The sequence below is a fragment of the Pithys albifrons genome, chromosome 28, assembly GCF_047495875.1.
Source record: "Pithys albifrons albifrons isolate INPA30051 chromosome 28, PitAlb_v1, whole genome shotgun sequence".
NCBI lineage: Eukaryota > Metazoa > Chordata > Aves > Passeriformes > Thamnophilidae > Pithys > Pithys albifrons.
In genome coordinates, this window is record NC_092485.1 from 6,127,060 (window position 1) to 6,145,229 (window position 18,170).

Consider the following 18,170-nt stretch of genomic DNA (forward strand, 5'->3'; position numbering starts at 1 on the left):
ATTTTGCCCTCAGCATGTGGCTGCCTGACTCAGGATGAGGGTTGTTAGCTCTGAGTCACCGTGGAAAGGATTGCTGGTTGTTGGGCACTGGGTGGGGATTTCCCTTTGGAATTTAAGGCAGGGTGCTTACAACATCTCCACACTGGGGTTTCCCAACCCAAAACTGGAGCTGGTGCCTCTTTCCACCCTATGCTGGGCTGTGGGGGGGCTGTGAGAGGGATGAACAGAAACACTCCAGCTCCCACTGGCCTGGAGGAGTTTACTCTTGTATTTATCCCAAAAAGAGTTGGTGAAGGGGTGCCTGGCCCCAGGCAGGGTGGGCAGCTGATGGGGTGGGCTGGGTCATGGCCATGCCCAACCCTGGCCTGTGTCCCACAGCCAAGAGCCGCTCCATCGCGCTGCCCATGGACCTGGACGCCCATGTCAGCTCCCTGCTCAACAGCAGCTCCACCAGCACCGTGCAGAGAAACACCTCCAGCTACAAGACAGCCACTCGCACCTTCCCCCGTGTCTCCACCACCCCCAACCAGTGGGACTACAAGAACATCATAGAGAAGCTGCAGGTGTGGGGCAGGGGGTGGCAGTGACACGGATCAGGTGGCAGGGAGGCGCTGGCTTTACAGGGTTCCTCTCCTGTGCCCATGGCTCCTGGACATGCCCTGACGCTGAAGGTGTGTGCTGTGACTTGTAGGACATCATCAGTGCCCTGGAGGATCGCTTGAAGCCACTGGTGGAGGCCGAGCTGTCTGTGCTGGTGGATGTTCTGCACCGGCCAGAGCTGCTCTTCATGGAAGGGACGGAGGCGTTCCAGCGATGCGAGAGCGGCGGGTTCCTGTCCAAGTGAGGGCACTTTGCAATTGCCATGGGGGTGCTGGGAGTGCTGGGAGGGGCTGGGGACCTTCATCCTGTGTGGGTTGTGGTTCCCTTGGGGACCCCCTGTTCCCTCCCACCTGTGTGACAATGGCTCTGCTGTGCCAGGCTGGTGCAGCACACCAAGGACCTCATGGAGACAGAGGAGAAGCTCTGCATCAAGGTGCTGAGGACGCTGCAGCAGATGCTGGTGAAGAGGAACAAGTACGGCGAGAGGGTGAGCACTATGGGCCCATGGCATGTCTGCAGCCCCTCTTGCCAGGCTGCCAGAGCCCTCCCTGTGCCCTCAGGGGTGCTCAGCTGGTTCTGCCCTGGTGCTGGCCCTGCGCTAGGACACTGACAACGTTTGTTTGTCCTGGCAGGGCAACTTACTGCGGAAAATGCTCATGAACAATTACCTGCAGAACAAGAGGTCCAGCTCCAAAGGGGAGATGGGAGATGCTGCTGGGGGAGGTGAGTGACCCTCCCCTGTCCCTTCCCCACCTCTCTGCACTGCTCACACACAACTCAAATTCCTGGCTCCTGATCCATGATGGGGTCAGGTCTGTAGCTGGTTGCTGTGACCCACATCCTTGGGAGGAAAGGATGTGGGGAGTTAAGCGGATGGGACTGAGAGGCCCTGGCAGTGATGTAGCTATGCTAGTTCTCCTGCACTACCCTACCATCACATCCATGGTGTCCTACACAGGCCAGGACCAGGACTGGTCTGCCATCGCTGCTGTCCAGTGCCGGCTGGACCGGGAAGGGGCCACCAAATTGGTGGCTGACCTCATCATGAACACTAAGAATGAGAAGATCTTCCAGGAGAGCATCCTGCTGGCTATCCGGCTGCTGGACGGTGGCAACACTGAGATCCAGGTGCTGAGGGGAATTGTGCAGCTGGGATTTGGTGTGGGCAGTGTGACAGTCCCAGCACAGGGATGGCACAGGGCAATGCTCAGCCCTGGGCTGTGGGTTTGGCCAAAATACCTCTTGGTTGCTGGGTTGTGCTGAAATCTGATGGTTTGAGTTTTCCAGCTCCATGGCTGGATCGAGGGCTGGAGGCTGTGGAAGGAGCAGGTTATTCCAGGCTGTTTCTGGAGTTATGCTGATGCCCTCTGCCGGGTGTTCCTAAAATGGCTCAGGGCTGCGGCTCTTGGGCGGGAACTCGGGGGTTATCCCAAATCCTTTATCACAGGGAAGCCAAAAAACTATATATGAAAAACCCTGTGGGGTTCCAGGCAAAAAACAGGTTTTCTCAGAGAAGGCTGAGGTTGCCAGCTTGAAGGAGCAGGCAGGGACAGTTGGGACCCCATGGTGAAGACCTGAACAACTGTCCTCCCTCCTCCCAGAAATCCTTTTACAACCTCATGACGAGTGACAAGAAGTCTGAGAAGTTCTTCAAGGTGCTGCACGACCGGATGAAGAAGGCACAGCAGGAGACCAAGTCCACAGTGTCTGTGAACATGAGTGACATTGGGAACAAGCCTCGCGAGGACAAGGACGAGCCGGACCCTGGCACCAAAGGTACAGGGCTGTGTCCCCTCAGCAGGGCCAGCTCCTTGGGCAGCCCGATGCTGACGAGGTGGGATTTCCCTCCAGGACGAGGTGACACCTTCCTGATGCCCGGCACGCCCACACGGTACCCGATGGCCGTTGGGTTTCGGAAGGGCCATGACACAGGAGAGCAGGGCCAGAACAACGAGATGGGGGTGACAGTGCTGATCATGGAGCCCATCCTGCGCTTCCTGCAGCTCCTCTGTGAGAACCACAACCGGGACCTGCAGGTTGGTCATGGGGCTCCCGGGCTCTGGGGGTCAGGCCATGGGCCTGGGGTGAGGAAAGCCTGGGCTCTGCCCCAGTTTGGTGCACCAGTCACTCTGTGCCTCAGTTTCCCCATCTGTAATGCAATCTGTAATCCCTATGGATAACCTGGTGCTGGGAAAGGAGCCGTTCACGGCAGGACTGGCTATGGCACTGAGTGCTGCTCTCCAGGTCTGTAGGTTACAGTGGTGGTTCCATCCAGCCCAAATACCCATCAAACTGCAGCTGGAGGAGTGCTGGGAGGGGGATCAGGACAGGCCTCCTGAGCAGAGCCACTCAGCCTCATTCCTGGGCTTTGCTTGACAGAACTTTCTGCGGTGCCAGAACAACAAAACCAACTACAACCTGGTGTGTGAGACACTGCAGTTCCTGGACATCATGTGTGGCAGCACCACGGGTGGTTTGGGACTGCTGGGCCTCTACATCAATGAGTACAACGTGGCCCTCATCACCCAGACCCTGGAGACCCTGACTGAGTACTGCCAGGGGCCCTGCCACGAGAACCAGGTCTAGGGGTCTCCCCGTGGGTCACTGGAGGGGGGGTGTGGAAAAGCTGCAGGGGTAGGGACAGGGTTTGGTTTCAGAATGTGAACAGGAACAGAATGTGAGCAGGGTCACAAGGCTGCTGCCCAGATCATGAGCTGCTGCCTGGACAGATAATGGGGTGATGCAAATGGAGGGTAAATAATTTTAGTGGTGTGAACGGTGCCCTGTGCAGGGAGCAGGTTTGGGGCTCCTGGGGTGACTGGGCAAGGGCAGGGCTGCAGGCAGGGCAGCATTTTGGACCTGGGCTATGCTGGAGGGTGAAGCTGGGAGGAGTGGCAGGATCTGTGGAATAACACATTGCCTGGCTCCCCCAGAGCTGTATTGTGACCCACGAGTCCAATGGCATCGACATCATCACAGCCCTCATCCTGAACGACATCAGCCCCCTCTGCAAGTACCGGATGGACCTGGTGCTGCAGCTGAAGGTACCAGAGCCCCAGGCTGGGATGGTGGGCACGTGTGCGTGTCACTGTGCGTGTCACTGTGCGTGTCACTGTGTGTGTCACCCATGGACTCACTGGCAGGGTCACAGGGTATGCTGTGGGGCGAGGTGCTCACTGTAGCAGGGACCCTGCATGTGTCAGACCCTCAGGTGTGGGAACACGTGGGCTCAAGGGGCCAGGGCTGGTGCATCTCCACCACACAAGGCTCAGGTTATTCTGGCACAGTTACAGCTGGGCAGGGCATAAGGGGGTTCTGCCAACCCCAAAGCCCTGGGCAGGGCAGGTCACAGCTCCCCTCAGCAAGGCCTTCTCCTCACCAGGACAATGCCTCCAAGCTCCTCTTGGCCCTCATGGAAAGCAGGCACGACAGTGAAAATGCCGAGCGGATCCTCATCAGTCTCCGTCCACAGGAACTGGTAAGGGAACTGGGAGTGCCCCAGCCTGGTCCCATCTGAGCCCCCAGCCCATGCCTGAACTTCTTATGCCTGGGGTCCTGCTTCATTTTATGGTTTGCCTTCAATAACCATCTCACTTTCTGGTCCAGTTTCCCTGCCGGAGGGTTCTCTCAGAGGAGGGAGTCAAGGCAGGGAGGTGGGGAGGACTCACTGCCCCTCTGCTGCCTTGCAGGTGGATGTCATTAAAAAGGCCTATCTGCAGGAGGAGGAGTGTGAGAACGCCGAGGTTTCCCCCCGGGAAGTTGGTCACAACATTTATATCCTGGCACTGCAGGTAGGGAGCTATGAGAGCAGGGACCTGCCAGGCTGGGCTCCTACTCACAGATTGCACATTTTTCTCTGTATTAATGTGCATCTGCACCAGCCAGACCGGCCTCCCTGGGGCGGCATGGCAGGCAAACATGGGGGGGTTTTAGGCTCTCATGAAAAGCCAGCCCCCAGTTGCTGCCATCCTGCTCCCCTTGCACCCCATATCCCACCCCCGTGTCCCACTCCTCCCATGTCTGCCCTCCAGCCTGTGCTCACTGTCACTATCCCTGTCCCTCTTCCAGCTCTCCCGACACAACAAGTCTCTGCAGCAGCTCCTGAAGCCGGTGAAGCGAATCCAGGAGGAAGAGGAGGAAGGCATCTCATCTATGGTATGAAGGAGCCTTGGAGGTGGGGGCAGAGCCCCTCCAAGCCACCCTGACCAGAGGCTGCAAAGAGTCCCCCACCCTTACTGAATCCACCTGGGCTTGGTTGTTTAGGATTTGATGTATTTTGGTGTTCCCCACAGGGACTAAAGAGAGAAAGACACATAAATGCCCTTGTAGCCAGAGCTGCAAGCCCAAAGGCGTGTGTGCCCAGCTGTGGGGCTCAGCCATGGGGTGACACAGGCTGCTGGCCCTTGGGGGTTCCTGCTGTTACCCACCCTCTCCCCTTCCCTTCAGAAAGGAAGGGCTGAGTCTTTAGCTGTTGTTTCTTGCCCAGGTACCTTAGGTCCCGACAAGATTCAGCAGGAATATGATTTCCCTGGGGTTTTGTGAGCACTGGTTTGTAATTTGTGGATTAGCAGCACTTGGATGTAATTATTGCAGGGAATCGAATGTCTGTCACCGCAGGGAGCTCTCGCACCCCTTTAGGAAGCTTTAATTCATTTGCTTTTCCTTCAAGCCTCATCAGCTGTGGGAGATGTTGAGACATGTTGCCAGAGCAGTCGGACCTGGCTCCTGGCTGCAGCCACACTCATCCTCTCCCTCTGCCCACCCAGCTCAGCCTCAACAACAAGCAGCTGTCTCAGATGCTGAAGTCGACGGCACCGGTACAGGAGGAAGAGGAGGATCCACTGGCATATTATGAGAAACACACGTCCCAAATCGAGGCAAGACCTGTAGGCTGTTGGGTTTCCAGCCTGTCCATGGTCTGTGAATCCCATGTGGCTCCAGATGCCTCGTGCCTGGTTATTTTGCACCAGATCCTTCCACCCTTCTCACCCCTGTGCTGGCAGGAGCCTTAGCAGAGCCCAGGAGCTGAGGGATGAGCTGCCCCCTGACCTTTCCCTCCTCTCCCAGCAGCAGTGGGATGCAGCTGATCCAGCAGTCTCATCCTTGGCACAGATCCCTCTGCAGATGGGTTCCCAGCTTCCCTCAGCACAGCCAGGGCTGCCTCTGCTTGGGGCAATTCAGAAGTTTCTAGACAAGTGGCCAGTGATATCTGGATCCTGTGGAGTTGGGAGGCAGGAGGAGAAGCCACAGCTGGGTCTAGGAAGGAGGAAACCGTGGCAGGGAAGGGCAGGACCTGATGACTCCCTGCCCTGCTTCCCACAGATCGTGCGCCTGGACCGGAGCATGGAGCAGATCATCTTCCCAGTGCCTGGAATCTGCGAGTTCCTCACCAAGGAGACCAAGTACAGACTGTTCACCACCACGGAGCAGGACGAGCAGGGCAGCAAAGTCAGTGACTTCTTCGACCAGTCGTCCTTCCTCCACAACGAGATGGAGTGGCAGAAGAAGCTGCGCAGTAAGAGCAAGGCATACCTTCCCCTGATCCCAAGGTGTCAGAGCAGGCCAGAGGGCTGGGAAACCAGGGAATGTGAGCAGAACATTCAGAATGTGCACTCCTGTGCCAGCAGATGGGGAGGGATGTTTTTCAAACATTTTGTGAGTGTTTTGAAGGAGGTGGGAGGCTGGGTCACTCCAGGGCCACCAGCTGCCCTGAGCTGAGCCCATTGGGGGTTCAGGAGGACACAGGGGCTGTAGGAGGACACAGGGGGTGTGGGAGGACACAGCCTCCCTGGATGGCCCGAGGCTGGCTGAGCTTTGTGTGTCTGCCTCCTCTCCCCCCAGGCATGCCGCTGATGTACTGGTTCTCCCGCAGAATGACGCTCTGGGGAAGCATTTCCTTCAACCTGGCTGTCTTCATCAACATCATCATTGCTTTCTTCTACCCCTATGTGGAAGCCACTTCCATGGGTAAGTGCCCCAGCATCTGCTGCTCCTTGGGGTGGAAGGGAAAGGGATCTTCATATGCAGGAAAAGTGGTCCCCATACCTGTACTGCCCCCATTCTTGTGTTCTCTGGACTCCTAAAGCTCCAAGTCTTTCCTGCTGGGCAAAGGAAGGGATTGAGTCAGGACTTCAGTTTCCAGCCCTCCCACTGCTTCCTTCTTAGGGAAATCTCTCTTCTCCCTGGGATGCACTTTCCTTTTTTGTGAAATGTGTGAAACAGTGATGGATTTCATTCCTGTTGTCAGGCAAAGCCTCCATCATCCACAGTGAGATCTCGGATAAAAGATGTTAGAAAATGTATCAGTAAGAACTATCTGAATCAATACAAGTCTTTGCAGTCCAGCACCATCTCCTCTGTCTGATAACGAGCTCATTAGTGTTCCTGGACAGCCTGGCAGCAGCAGTGCCTGACTGGCTGCTTCATTTCACCTCCTGCCTTTTAATGTCCATGGGTCTCCCCTTCCCAGGAGTGCTGGATTCCCCACTGATCTCCCTGCTCTTCTGGATCCTGATCTGCTTCTCCATCATGGCCCTGTTCACCAAGCGCTACGGCGTCCGCCCGCTGCTCGTGGCCCTCATCCTGCGCTCCATCTACTACCTGGGCATTGGGCTCACACTGAACATCCTGGGAGCCCTCAATGTAAGTCCTGCCCGTGCTGGAGGCACAGGGGGCTGTTCTGTGTTCCTGCAGTGCAGCAAACCCCACTCGCTCCCATCTCTGGCTGTTCCCAGCTGACCAACAAGATCGTGTTCGTGGTGAGCTTCGTGGGCAACCGAGGGACCTTCATCCGTGGGTACAAGGCCATGATCATGGATGTGGAATTTCTGTACCATGTTGGGTACATCGTGACGAGCGTCCTGGGACTCTTCGTGCACGAACTCTTCTACAGCATCCTGGTACAATAAATGCAGGTGTTTGGGGCACAGGTGGCCTGGCTGCTGCGTTAGAAGCTGGAAGGTTCCTGTGACACCTCCCAGGGGGCCATTGATAGCAGAGAGAACAATTCCCTGTGCTTTAATCTTTGCGTGGGCTGATCTTTCTGCTTCCCGACAGTATCTATTGCTGTCTCTCTCCTGGTCCTGTGCTGTATCTCTCTTTCTAATCTCTGCTGTGTACTTTATCTGGGTCAGCTGGGAGACAACGTGAGCTGGTGAGGGCAGAGCCAGGGTGAATGTGGCCTATTCTTGGCTCTCCTGCTGTGCATAAGTCACTTCATTCTTCTCTGCTTCCCTTCAGTAAGATGGGAAACTTAAAGGCTTTGTGAGAAAGTTAGTCAAGGTCTGCTGAGTGATCCAAGATCTCAGGATAAAAGGGGATATAGATAGACCAGGCATTATCAAGAGAAGCACCCTGCAGCATTTCTTTGCTCCTGGGTCCTTTCAGCTGTTTGACTTGATCTACCGTGAGGAGACCTTGTTTAATGTCATCAAAAGCGTGACGCGGAACGGCCGCTCCATCCTGCTGACAGCCCTGCTGGCCCTCATCCTCGTCTACCTCTTCTCCATCGTGGGCTTCCTGTTCCTGAAGGATGATTTCATCCTGGAGGTGGATCGTCTGCCGGACAGCAAAGGTTGGTCAGCCCTTACCCTGCTCGGGACTGGGCAGACCGTGGCACACTGAGACCCTGCTCCCTCCCCACTATGGGCACTGGGGGCCTTGTGAACTGGGAGCACTGGGTTTGGGGTCACAGAGATGATGCCTCTGCTGACACAGGGACCTCATGCTGCAGAGAGCAGGGCTTGGGGTTAGTGGTGGCAGAGCTGCACATGAAGGGTCAGCACTGAGTCTCGATGAACCCTGAGCAGAAGATTCAAAGCCTAGAAAAATCTAGGAGAATATGAGGCAACTTCTTTCCAAGAGGCTTGGAATCTCTGTGGAAGCAGTGGAAAAATGCCCATGACAGCAGTGAGGAGCTTTGCTGAGATGAGGGGCTGGTCTGGCAGAGCTGTGGTCTCTTCCTTGCAGATGATCCCTTGGGGATGCAAAAGAACATGGAGACCTTGATGGAGTCGTGCAGCAGTGACAAAATCAGCTGCTCTCCTGCACCCACTGCCTTGGAAGGTAAGAGCATTCCTTAGGAAGGCTGACTCTTTGTGGCAGAGTAGGTTTGCCAGCCACCTCAGAAAAATCCCAGCTTTTCCAAGATGGAAACAAGCAGCCATATTCTGGCACATACTAGGCAAGAGGCCTGTGAATTTTGCACTGACCCTGGCACAAAAAGTGTTGAAGTAGATTCAATTAGTCATAAAGGAAGTTGGAGCTTCAGGAGGGCTCGGCCAAACGCCTCCACAGTGAGGAGCTGCTGGAGGAGCTGCTGGGACACTGGGAGACCCACAGCCTGCTCCTGCGCCCCACTGTGAGGGGCTGGTGCTCGAGCCCTGTCTGTGCTCTGAGCTTTGCTCCCACTCCCCTCCAGAAGCTGACCCTGAGCAGTGGGAACGTGCCTGTGACACGCTGCTCATGTGCATTGTCACTGTCCTGAACCACGGACTGCGCAACGGCGGTGGCGTCGGGGACATCCTGCGGAAACCCTCCAAGGATGTGAGTGAGGGCACACCTGGGGCTTTTCTGGTGCCAAATCCTGGTGCAGTCACTGCTGTGGCACTGCAGTCACTGCTGTGGCGCTGCCCTCCCTGCCTGTGACGCATCCAGCTCTATCCCCCACGTTCTCCTCCAGTGCTTTCCTCATCCCTCCCCAACCCCACCTCAATTCCCACTCACCTGGTGCCCTCAGCTGTGGCCATGTAAGGAGGCAGCACAGCTGGAGTCGCCGGGGCAGAGCTGGGCAAGACACCCAGTTCTCCCCCTCATCCATTACAGGAGTCCTTGTTTCCTGCTCGAGTTGTCTACGACCTCCTCTTCTTCTTCATTGTCATTATCATCGTCCTTAACCTCATCTTTGGAGTCATTATTGACACCTTTGCTGATCTGAGGAGTGAGAAACAAAAGAAGGAAGAGATCCTGAAGACCACCTGTTTTATCTGTGGTGAGTGAGCACTGGGAACACAGGAATTGCCCCAAAGCCCTTCCTCCCCTCCAAGGCTGGGGAAAGGAAAAGAATTTCAGCTGGTTTCTGCTTTTTATTTATCACTGCAAAAATTAAATCTGTTCTGTGAGGGCTCACTGCAGTGTGAGGATTTTAAACAAGGACACAACTGAGAGGAAAATTCTATGCTCCTTACCCTATTAATGAGGTGTTAAACTAAAACCACATTGTGCATCTCACTCCTGAGGCCATCTCTTAGTCAGTGGGAAAAAAGCAGCATCTTACTAAAGAAATAAAATACAGAAAATGTTCTGGAATCCATTCAGTTAGCAGAAGGCATCCAAAAAAGAAAAAAAAAAAAGGAAAACTAGTAAGTCTCACTGATTTTTTTCTTAAAAGATCCTCTGGGTACATTTCATATGTGTAGGTACCTGGGCAGAGGTACAGCCAGCAGGACTTTCAATAGAAGCCTCCTGAACAGTGTTCCAGGCCAGGCTGGATGAGACCTGGAGCAACCTGCTCAAGTGGAAGGTGTCCCTGCCCATGGCAGGGGTTGGAACTGGGTGATCTATAAGGTCCTTTCCAACCAAACCATTCTATTATTCAATAATTTCTCTCTGGCTTGGATTTCTGTGGTGTGCTAAATGCTACTAATTATTAAAAGCACTTGAAGGACATTCCTGGGAAAGGATGGAGTTATCTGTGTCTGCTTTCACATGTTTGCCACTCACTTCTTACCTTCTCCCTCCCTGTGTGCTCCCTCTCCTTCTCCAACCTTCACTGCCTTTCCCAGGACTCGAACGGGACAAGTTTGACAACAAGACTGTGTCCTTTGAGGAGCACATTAAATATGAGCACAACATGTGGAACTACCTGTACTTCATCGTGCTGGTGAGGGTGAAGAACAAGACGGACTACACGGGGCCCGAGAGCTACGTGGCACAGATGATAAAGGTACAGGTGCCCTCGGGGCAGCTGCTTTGCCATCACAACCTGCCTGCACTGGGGATATTGAGAACAAGGGGCTGGCCAAAGAAAAACAGCTCTGAGAACTCCTTTTGGAAAATATTTAGTAACGCAGAAGTGTTTGTCCTTAGCTGGTTATTTCCACTTTGCTATCCCAGCCAGCACCACATTGTCTGAGGGTTTGGACAGTGACTTTAAGGGTTGAACCAGCCAGCAGGAGTGTGGCCTCAAGGGGGTTTCAAGGCAAAGGAGGGAAAGGAAATGGAGGAAAGAAAAAAAAAATTTGCAACGATGTTTGAAAAGAGAATTTCTTTAATTCCTAAGCACAGGCTGCCTGTTAGACCATTCCAGATTTCTTCTCTCCTTCTTCCCCCCATCTCCAACTCCCCTTCTCCATGGTTGCTTTTCCAGAACAAGAACCTGGACTGGTTCCCACGGATGCGAGCCATGTCCCTGGTCAGCAATGAAGGGGAAGGGGAACAGAACGAGATCCGAAATCTGCAAGACAAACTGAACACCACGATGAAGTTGGTGTCCCACCTCACCTCCCAGCTGAACGAGCTCAAGGAACAGGTATGGACACTGTTCAAAGGGGAAGCCCCAGCTGTGGGAACCTCCTGTCCTCCCCAGAATAGACACCGAGGGCTGGGAGGGGGACGCAGGGCCTGCCCAAGGCAGTACAATGCAAGCAAAGGGCTCCTGGAGCTCTTTTTGGGGGGAATTGGGGACAACTGGGACATGTGGTTTTTGACAGTGCCATTCCAAGGGTTTTCTGGCTGAGGCTCAAAGCAGTGGAGTCAGTCAGGCTCTTGTGGAAAGGGTCAGAGCACAGGGCCTGGTTCCTGCCTCACTGTGTCCTTGTCTGAACTGCAGATGACGGAGCAGCGGAAGCGCAGGCAGAGAATGGGGTTTGTGGATGTCCAGAACACGATGAACCACTGAAGGCACAGTGTTGGCTTCACCCACCGAGGCACTGCACCTGTGTCAGCTGAGGAGGCTGCTTATCCCTGGGTTCCAGGCATGGATGGCACTGTCTGGGGATGACAGACCACACAGAAAAGGCTTCCTGGGCAGCTTTTCCCTTAGAGCGCTTGTAAGCAATTCCAGGCCCAGGGACTGGCTGGGTCCTCCCCACACCTGGGCCCAGGTGTTACTCTACTGCCCTTGTAGGAAGATAAATCATACAGGACTTTTATTCCTCATTGCAATAACTCCTTATTTTGCAAATGTGGAGGGTTGTATCTTTATCTCCATGCGCTCCATCCCCTCGGGTGTGGGGGAAGTAGCTGTAGGGCTGCAATATTTAACTTATTCCGAGTGGCACTAGTCCCTGTGGATCTTTGTAAACCAGCCCTGGTATCTGCTGGGCCTGCTCCACGCTGATCCCCCTCCACTTAAAGAATTCTGTTCATCATGTGGTGCAGTAAAGAGGAGCTGAACTCGAAGGGGTGGATTTAATTTAATTAACTAACCAGATGAGGAGCTGAGCTTGTCCTAGTGTGAACTAGTCTTTTGCCTTTTGTGGACCAAGAGTCTTGGGGCAGGAGTAGTAGGAGCCTGCAGGTTTACAGGAGTTCACTGTGAAGGGGTGTCCTGTGTTTTAGTTTCATCTCTGGTGTCATGTTTTACTTTTTTTTAGTTGTTATTGTTGTTACTTAAGACCTGAAGTGTAAATTGCCTTAACTAAATTAAATATAAAATCATGTTATAATAAAAACTTAAACATGGTAAAGTTCCCTTCCGGTGCCCTTAGGTGTGTGATGGGGCTGTTAAACAGAACCACAGAACAACCTCAGGACCAGGACCCAAACCAGGGCTGTCCCCAGGGTGCTCCACACTCCCCTGCTCTCAGCTCCAGGTGTTACACGATGCTCCAGTCTGATGCCAAATGCTGTCATGAAGAACCACCATGAACAGCAGCCTTGGTTCCTGAAGCTTTGGACTAGAGCCTCCTGCAATTCCAAATTCTTTCACTACTTGCCAGGAAAACACTGTTGAAACCCATAAAAAAGAGCAGCTGTTGGTGCTGTGGAGCCCTTGGCTCAGCTCTGCTCCAGACACATCCTTCCCAAGCCAACCCCAGCTCCAATCCCAAGAACAGGCACTGATGCAACAATTAAAGCTCTAAAAAAGGAATAAAAAAGGCCATAACAGTGAAGTTGCAGAGTTCTCAAATTGTGTTTATGGCCCTATATACCAGCATGTCATTAAATCCTGCCTTTACCCCCCAGCTCTGCACCAGCCCACACAGAGCCCTCTCCTCAGGCTGAGGAGAATCTGCAGAGCCAGCTCGACCAGCAGCACTGCAGCATTTGACTGAAAGCTCAATTAAACTCTTGCAGTGCTCCACTGTCACCATGGCAAAGTCACCCTCCATCCTCTCCTCATCCTCTCCAAAGGAAAATAACTGTGATGATTAAAGTTCTCCCTCCCTCACTTGCACTGTTCCCTGTGCTAACACACACAAACACAAGCAGAGTGGTTTTCACATCATCCCTCTTGTCTTCACAAGCACATTTAAAGCTGACACAGCTGCACCTCCCTTGCTCTGTGCAGCTCCTGGTTGTTCCATTTTTGTAATACAAAGGCCCAGGTCTGACAACACAAAGTTGTCTCCCTCCATTGCTCCAACAAGGCTTCAGCACGGATGAGTAAAGCTCTGTCCCAGATTTTCAGGAGAAAAAAAGAGGCACTGAACATGAAGGATACACAGGGTAGGGCTGAACAAAAACGCTGTTGCTAAGAGGAATAAATGGTTTTATTCATCATGGCAACACACAGAGCTTTAGGGATATGTACAGTGAAGAAACTGAGAGCTGGGCCCTCACTTCGAGTCCTCTTCGGGTTTCTTGGCAGAAAACTTTTCCCGCAGTCTCCTCCACGTCCCTTTTTTCATGTCTTCCATCTGTTTCAGAATGTCTGCAAAGGGAGAAGGGAGAGAGGTGGGGGCATGGGAAGATGAGCAGAAAAGCAGAGGAATGAAACCCTCTTTAAAAAGCTCTGCCTTCCATAGATTTTCCTTTTCTGACTCTTAATGAATTTCCATTCCAGGCCTGAGGCGAGGTTGGTTTCCCTTCCAGTCAATGCAGGGAGTCTCTTATCACTAACAACTGATATTCCGTTTCCACGCACTGCAATCAAAGTTAGGAACTGGAGCAGAACGAAATGCTCTGGCTTCCAGCTCTGCACTGCACAGAGGATGTGGCTGAGAGCATTTCTGCGTGGGCTCCCTCCCAGGGTCCAACACCCAGAAACCCCCAAGGGAACTGCAGATGGTGACACAGAAGCCAAGCTCCATGTTGGACAGGGCAAGCATGTTTACTTGAAACAGTTCCTGCTGCCTGACCCCAAAGAGCCTTTGCAAACCCTCTGCAGTTCCTGCCAGTGCAAAATCCAATCAACTCTTCATCCCAACACAATAATGAGTTGCTCCAATATTGAATTACTCAGTTACTCCTGAACTCACTCCTCCTCAAACACCCTCATCTGCTTGCAGGCAGCCCTTGCTGCCCTGCAGTCCCAGGTGTTTAGAAGATGCTGTGAGCACCACAAAGACCACAACCTCCCTTTCCTCCTGCACTGCCCTCCCAGATCAAGCTCAGTGTCAGTACCTGTTGCCAGGATCATCCTGCAATCTTCCACTGTCACCCCGGTGAAGGTCGTGTCTTTCAGGCGTGGATACTTCAGAGAAGGGGAGAGACACAAACATGTTACTTGTAGTGCACAAAAGAGGTTCCAATGTCCCCACCTGGCACAGCCCGAGATGATTTTTAGTCCAGTTCCAGGGATTCTGTTCATCCATAGCAAGAAGTCCTGCCCTGTTCCCACACCACAGAGCCCTGTGCACCAGGCACTGCTGCCCCCATTGCCCTTTAGTCCCCTGGACATTCCCAGGAACCCTGCCATTCCCAGGAATCCTTCTGGGATGAGGCAGACAGCTGCAGCAGGTGGTAACTCCATCCCAAGAAGGATGATGGCCAATGGCAGAGCTCACCTTGTTTTTGTAGAAGTTGGTGTGGATCCTGACCAAGCTCTCGTACATTTGGTCACAGGCCTCGGGGTCAGCAATCTGCAGGGACACAAGAGTCACAAAAAGGTTATTTTACACCTCCACAGCAAAAGCCCCCTTGTTTTCCAGGGCTTGTGACAATGGCAGTGAAGGAACAGCTCAAGAGATTTCCAGTGCACTGTCAGATGCTGGAGACCTGCTGTCCTGCTCCAGGTCTTTCCCCTCCCCTTCCCACCAGCCTGGCCTACAAGAATAACCAGACATGTCATTTCCATAATGGACCTTAAGTTCTGCATCAACCAAAGCTGACAGATCAGCTGTGAATACACAGTTAGAGAACACTGTGCTCAGTTTTCTTCTCACATTTATTGCCTGGTGCTGAGAGATCTGTGGCCCTTCCTGCTCCATGACCAGTTCTGTCACCTGTTCATTGTAAGGAATCACACAGGACCACGTGCCAGGATGGAGGTCAGAAACTCCCTGTGCAGGCTAAAAATAGTCTATAATTGATTAGGGAAAGCAGCACAAATGACAGGAGCAGCTCGTGAAGGGTAACAGGATTTCTACTTCAGATCCAGCTAATCCCCAGCCTGTGCCAGGTGTCCCAAAAGGGATGTACCTGCCTGGCACAGCCCTGGCCCAGGAGCATGGATGGCTGCTCTTCTATTTTATACCTTTTTTCCTGTTTAACAATGGGCCCAACTTGTCCAGAACTCTGCACTGCTGCTCCATGATAACAACCCTGAATGATTAAAACAGGTAAAAAATACCAATAATATCAATGGAAGGATGTCAGGATGAAATGAGCTGGCTCCTCCTGGGACATGGGCACAGGGGCAGCACCACGTGGCAGGTGGATGCACAGTAGGAAAAGTAAGGAAAAGCTTTCCTTACAGCAGGGCTGCTGCAGGAGCCAGGATACAGGGACAGACACTGTCAGGAGCACCCACATCCCACTGCCAGTGACCCTGTGAGTGTCCTGCAGCCCCAGCCCAAACACCCCTGGCTCAGGCTCCAGCAGTGACAGCAGAAATAGTGATTAACAGGCTGGCCCAAACAGCATCCCACTCCCAGAAAATCTCATTCCACATGAATAAAACAGGCATTAGATTGCTAAGGAGGCCATTATGGCTCTAGTTCCTCCTCAGAAGCTTCTCCTGCCAGCACATTCCCCTCGCTGTATTCAGCCTCTCTGCACTCAAACTGCCACCAGGCATCAATTCACATTTCCAGGATGAGTGGCAGCTTTGGGATTTTGGAGCCAACTGGTGCAGCACATCCAGCTGTCCTGAGCATATGGAAAAGCAATAAACCTTGCTGAAATATCTTTTGCAGACTACTCTGGTCACCAATATAGGATTAGGAGCCTATAATGGTCCCTTGAAGTGGGAAACACATCCCTGGAACAATGTTTTTATGCTAAGAAAGGGCACATTTACATTCTGCAGCAACACCTCCACACCTGGGAAGGTCTGCAGCCAAGTCAGGCATCAGATTCCCTAATTTATTTCTGCAGCAGAGCCTAAACTCCAACATAATTACAGCTGGAGGTGGAATTCAATTGTACAACCACTGCACTCCATCAGTGTCAGGCAGGGCTGGCGCTCACTCTGTGCCCACCCTGCAGCCCCCGGCCCGGGGGCAGCAAATCCCACCAATCAACAGCACCCCTGCAGGGCACGGACAATTCCCAGCACTTTGAAGGCAGAACCACGAGGAGGGGGAGTTCTCTAAAACATGTGGTGGAAAGGCTGCAAGAAGTGGCTACAAACTAGTTGTCCTGAGTATAAACCAGCTGTCCTGGGTACAAACCAACTGTCCTGGGTACAAACCAGCAGTCCTGGGTACAAACCAGCAGTCCTGGGTATAAAACAACTGCCCTGGATACAAACCAGCTGTCCTGGATACAAACCAGTTGTCCTGGGTACAAACCAACTGCCCTGGATACAAACCAGCTGTCCTGGGTACAAACCAACTGCCCTGGATACAAACCAGCTGTCCTGGGTACAAACCAACTGCCCTGGATACAAACCAGTTGTCCTGGGTACAAACCAACTGTCCTGGGTACAAACCAGTTGTCCTGGGTATAAACCAACTGTCCTGGGTATAAACCAACTGTCTTGGGTACAAACCAGCAGTCCTGGGTACAAACCAGCAGTCCTGGGTACAAACCAGCAGTCCTGGGTACAAACCAGCAGTCCTGGGTACAAACCAGCAGTCCTGGGTACAACCTGCAGCCTGTTCTGGGGAGGAACAAGTGATGTGTCTCTCCCAGGCTTCTGAGCGCTCACAGAACCCTCTGCCGTGTCCTTCCCTGTCCCGGGAGGAGCTGGATGGACTCCACGATCCCTGAGGGTCCCTCCCTCCCAGCCCAGGATATTCTGCCATGCCATGAAGCCCCACGGGTGGCTCTGCACCACCGAGGGGGTGAGGGCGCTGCGGGCAGAGCCGCGTGTGAGCCCCAACCCTGCGGTCTGCGCCCAAACCCCGCTCAGAGCGATGGCCCGGCCGCCCCCCCGGGCCCGCAGGCCCTGCCGCGGGGTGCCGCTCACCGGGGTGTGCTCGCCCTCCCGGAAGGCCTGTGCCACGCGCTGCCGCAGGGCCAGGCCCAGGTCCCGCTGCCGCTTCGTGTCCTCCACGGGCCACTCCTCGCAGAGCCGCAGGAAGCGCCGGTACCGCCCGGCGGCCATGGCGCCCTCACGTGCGCGGTCACGTGCGCCGCGGGTCACGTGGGGCGGCGGCGGCAGCGCGGGAACCCCGGACCGGCTGAGGGAGAAATCCTGCAATGCCTGAGGGGGAACCCGCAATTCCTGAGGGGGAAAACCCGCAATTCCTGAGGGGGAAAACCCCGCAATTCCTGAGGGGGAACCCCGCAGTGCCTGAGGGGGAAAACCCGCAATTCCTGAGGGGGAACCCGCAATTCCTGAGGGGGAAAACCCGCAATTCCTGAGGGGGAAAACCCGCAATTCCTGAGGGGGAACCCCGCAGTGCCTGAGGGGGGAAACCCCGCAATTCCTGAGCGGGAACCCCGCAATTCCTGAGGGGGAACCCGCAATTCCTGAGCGGGGAATCTCCCGCAATTCCTGAGGGGGAAAACCCCGCAATTCCTGAGGGGGAAATCCTGCAATTCCTAAGGGAGAACCCCGCAATTCCTGAGGGGGGAGCCCCGGAATGGCTGGGTGGGAACCCCGCAGGGCCTGAGGGGTAAATCCACAATTCCTAAGGAGGAAACCCCTCAGTTCCTGAGGGGCAAATCCTGCAATTCCTGAGGGGGAAACTTCACAATCCCTGAACTCTAAGAAATAAATCGGAAAACCCGTCTAGGTTGAGGCTTGAAGCTGTGACACTGTTTAGTTAAAAGGAAATAGGGGGTTGCAAAGATAAGAGCAGCCCGTTAGATCTGTTAAAAGTCACCCAAAATACACTGCTTAACTTTGGGGAGGAGTTCTCAGTTGTAACTGAGTATATAAACCTGGAAACACAAAAGTCTGGTCTTTGGTGGAACTATCCCCCATGTTCCCAGTGCTGAATAAAAGGAAGGATTTTGTTTCATTCTGTTGGATTTGATTGTTTTGTAACTCACAAGCCCCATCCAACCCAGCCTTG

At 53.7% G+C, this 18,170-nt stretch overlaps 2 protein-coding genes across 5 annotated transcripts in view; one reads left to right on the plus strand and one right to left on the minus strand.

Moving 5' to 3' along the window:
- The window catches only part of ITPR3 (inositol 1,4,5-trisphosphate receptor type 3), a 36,491-nt gene extending 24,200 nt beyond the window's left edge, over positions 1-12,291 (plus strand). For 2 of the 4 annotated variants that reach the window (XM_071578444.1, XM_071578446.1), the window contains 23 exons: positions 379-563; positions 692-840; positions 979-1,087; positions 1,233-1,323; positions 1,559-1,728; positions 2,202-2,636; positions 2,980-3,180; positions 3,534-3,644; positions 3,983-4,078; positions 4,290-4,391; positions 4,669-4,755; positions 5,367-5,477; positions 5,923-6,115; positions 6,442-6,567; positions 7,070-7,242; positions 7,335-7,499; positions 7,987-8,173; positions 8,569-8,664; positions 9,020-9,144; positions 9,424-9,589; positions 10,383-10,543; positions 10,967-11,128; positions 11,429-12,291. In XM_071578444.1, the coding sequence (XP_071434545.1) occupies positions 379-563; positions 692-840; positions 979-1,087; positions 1,233-1,323; positions 1,559-1,728; positions 2,202-2,636; positions 2,980-3,180; positions 3,534-3,644; positions 3,983-4,078; positions 4,290-4,391; positions 4,669-4,755; positions 5,367-5,477; positions 5,923-6,115; positions 6,442-6,567; positions 7,070-7,242; positions 7,335-7,499; positions 7,987-8,173; positions 8,569-8,664; positions 9,020-9,144; positions 9,424-9,589; positions 10,383-10,543; positions 10,967-11,128; positions 11,429-11,497 (3,470 nt within the window). In that variant the 3' untranslated portion in view covers positions 11,498-12,291. Of the gene's footprint in view, positions 1-378; positions 564-691; positions 841-978; positions 1,088-1,232; positions 1,324-1,558; positions 1,729-2,201; positions 2,637-2,979; positions 3,181-3,533; positions 3,645-3,982; positions 4,079-4,289; positions 4,392-4,668; positions 4,756-5,366; positions 5,478-5,922; positions 6,116-6,441; positions 6,568-7,069; positions 7,243-7,334; positions 7,500-7,986; positions 8,174-8,568; positions 8,665-9,019; positions 9,145-9,423; positions 9,590-10,382; positions 10,544-10,966; positions 11,129-11,428 lie in introns of those variants that run through there. The other 2 variants (XM_071578447.1, XM_071578448.1) reach the window with 2 other exon arrangements.
- Positions 12,292-13,295: 1,004 nt separating this feature from the next.
- On the minus strand, positions 13,296-17,276 carry UQCC2 (ubiquinol-cytochrome c reductase complex assembly factor 2). Its single transcript, XM_071578665.1, has 4 exons — positions 17,117-17,276; positions 14,550-14,624; positions 14,167-14,236; positions 13,296-13,474 (listed from the first exon to the last, which is right to left on the minus strand). The coding sequence occupies exons 1-4, from the start codon at positions 17,252-17,254 to the stop codon at positions 13,380-13,382; spliced, it is 378 nt and encodes a 125-aa protein (XP_071434766.1). The 5' UTR covers positions 17,255-17,276; the 3' UTR covers positions 13,296-13,379.
- Positions 17,277-18,170: the final 894 nt, after the last annotated feature.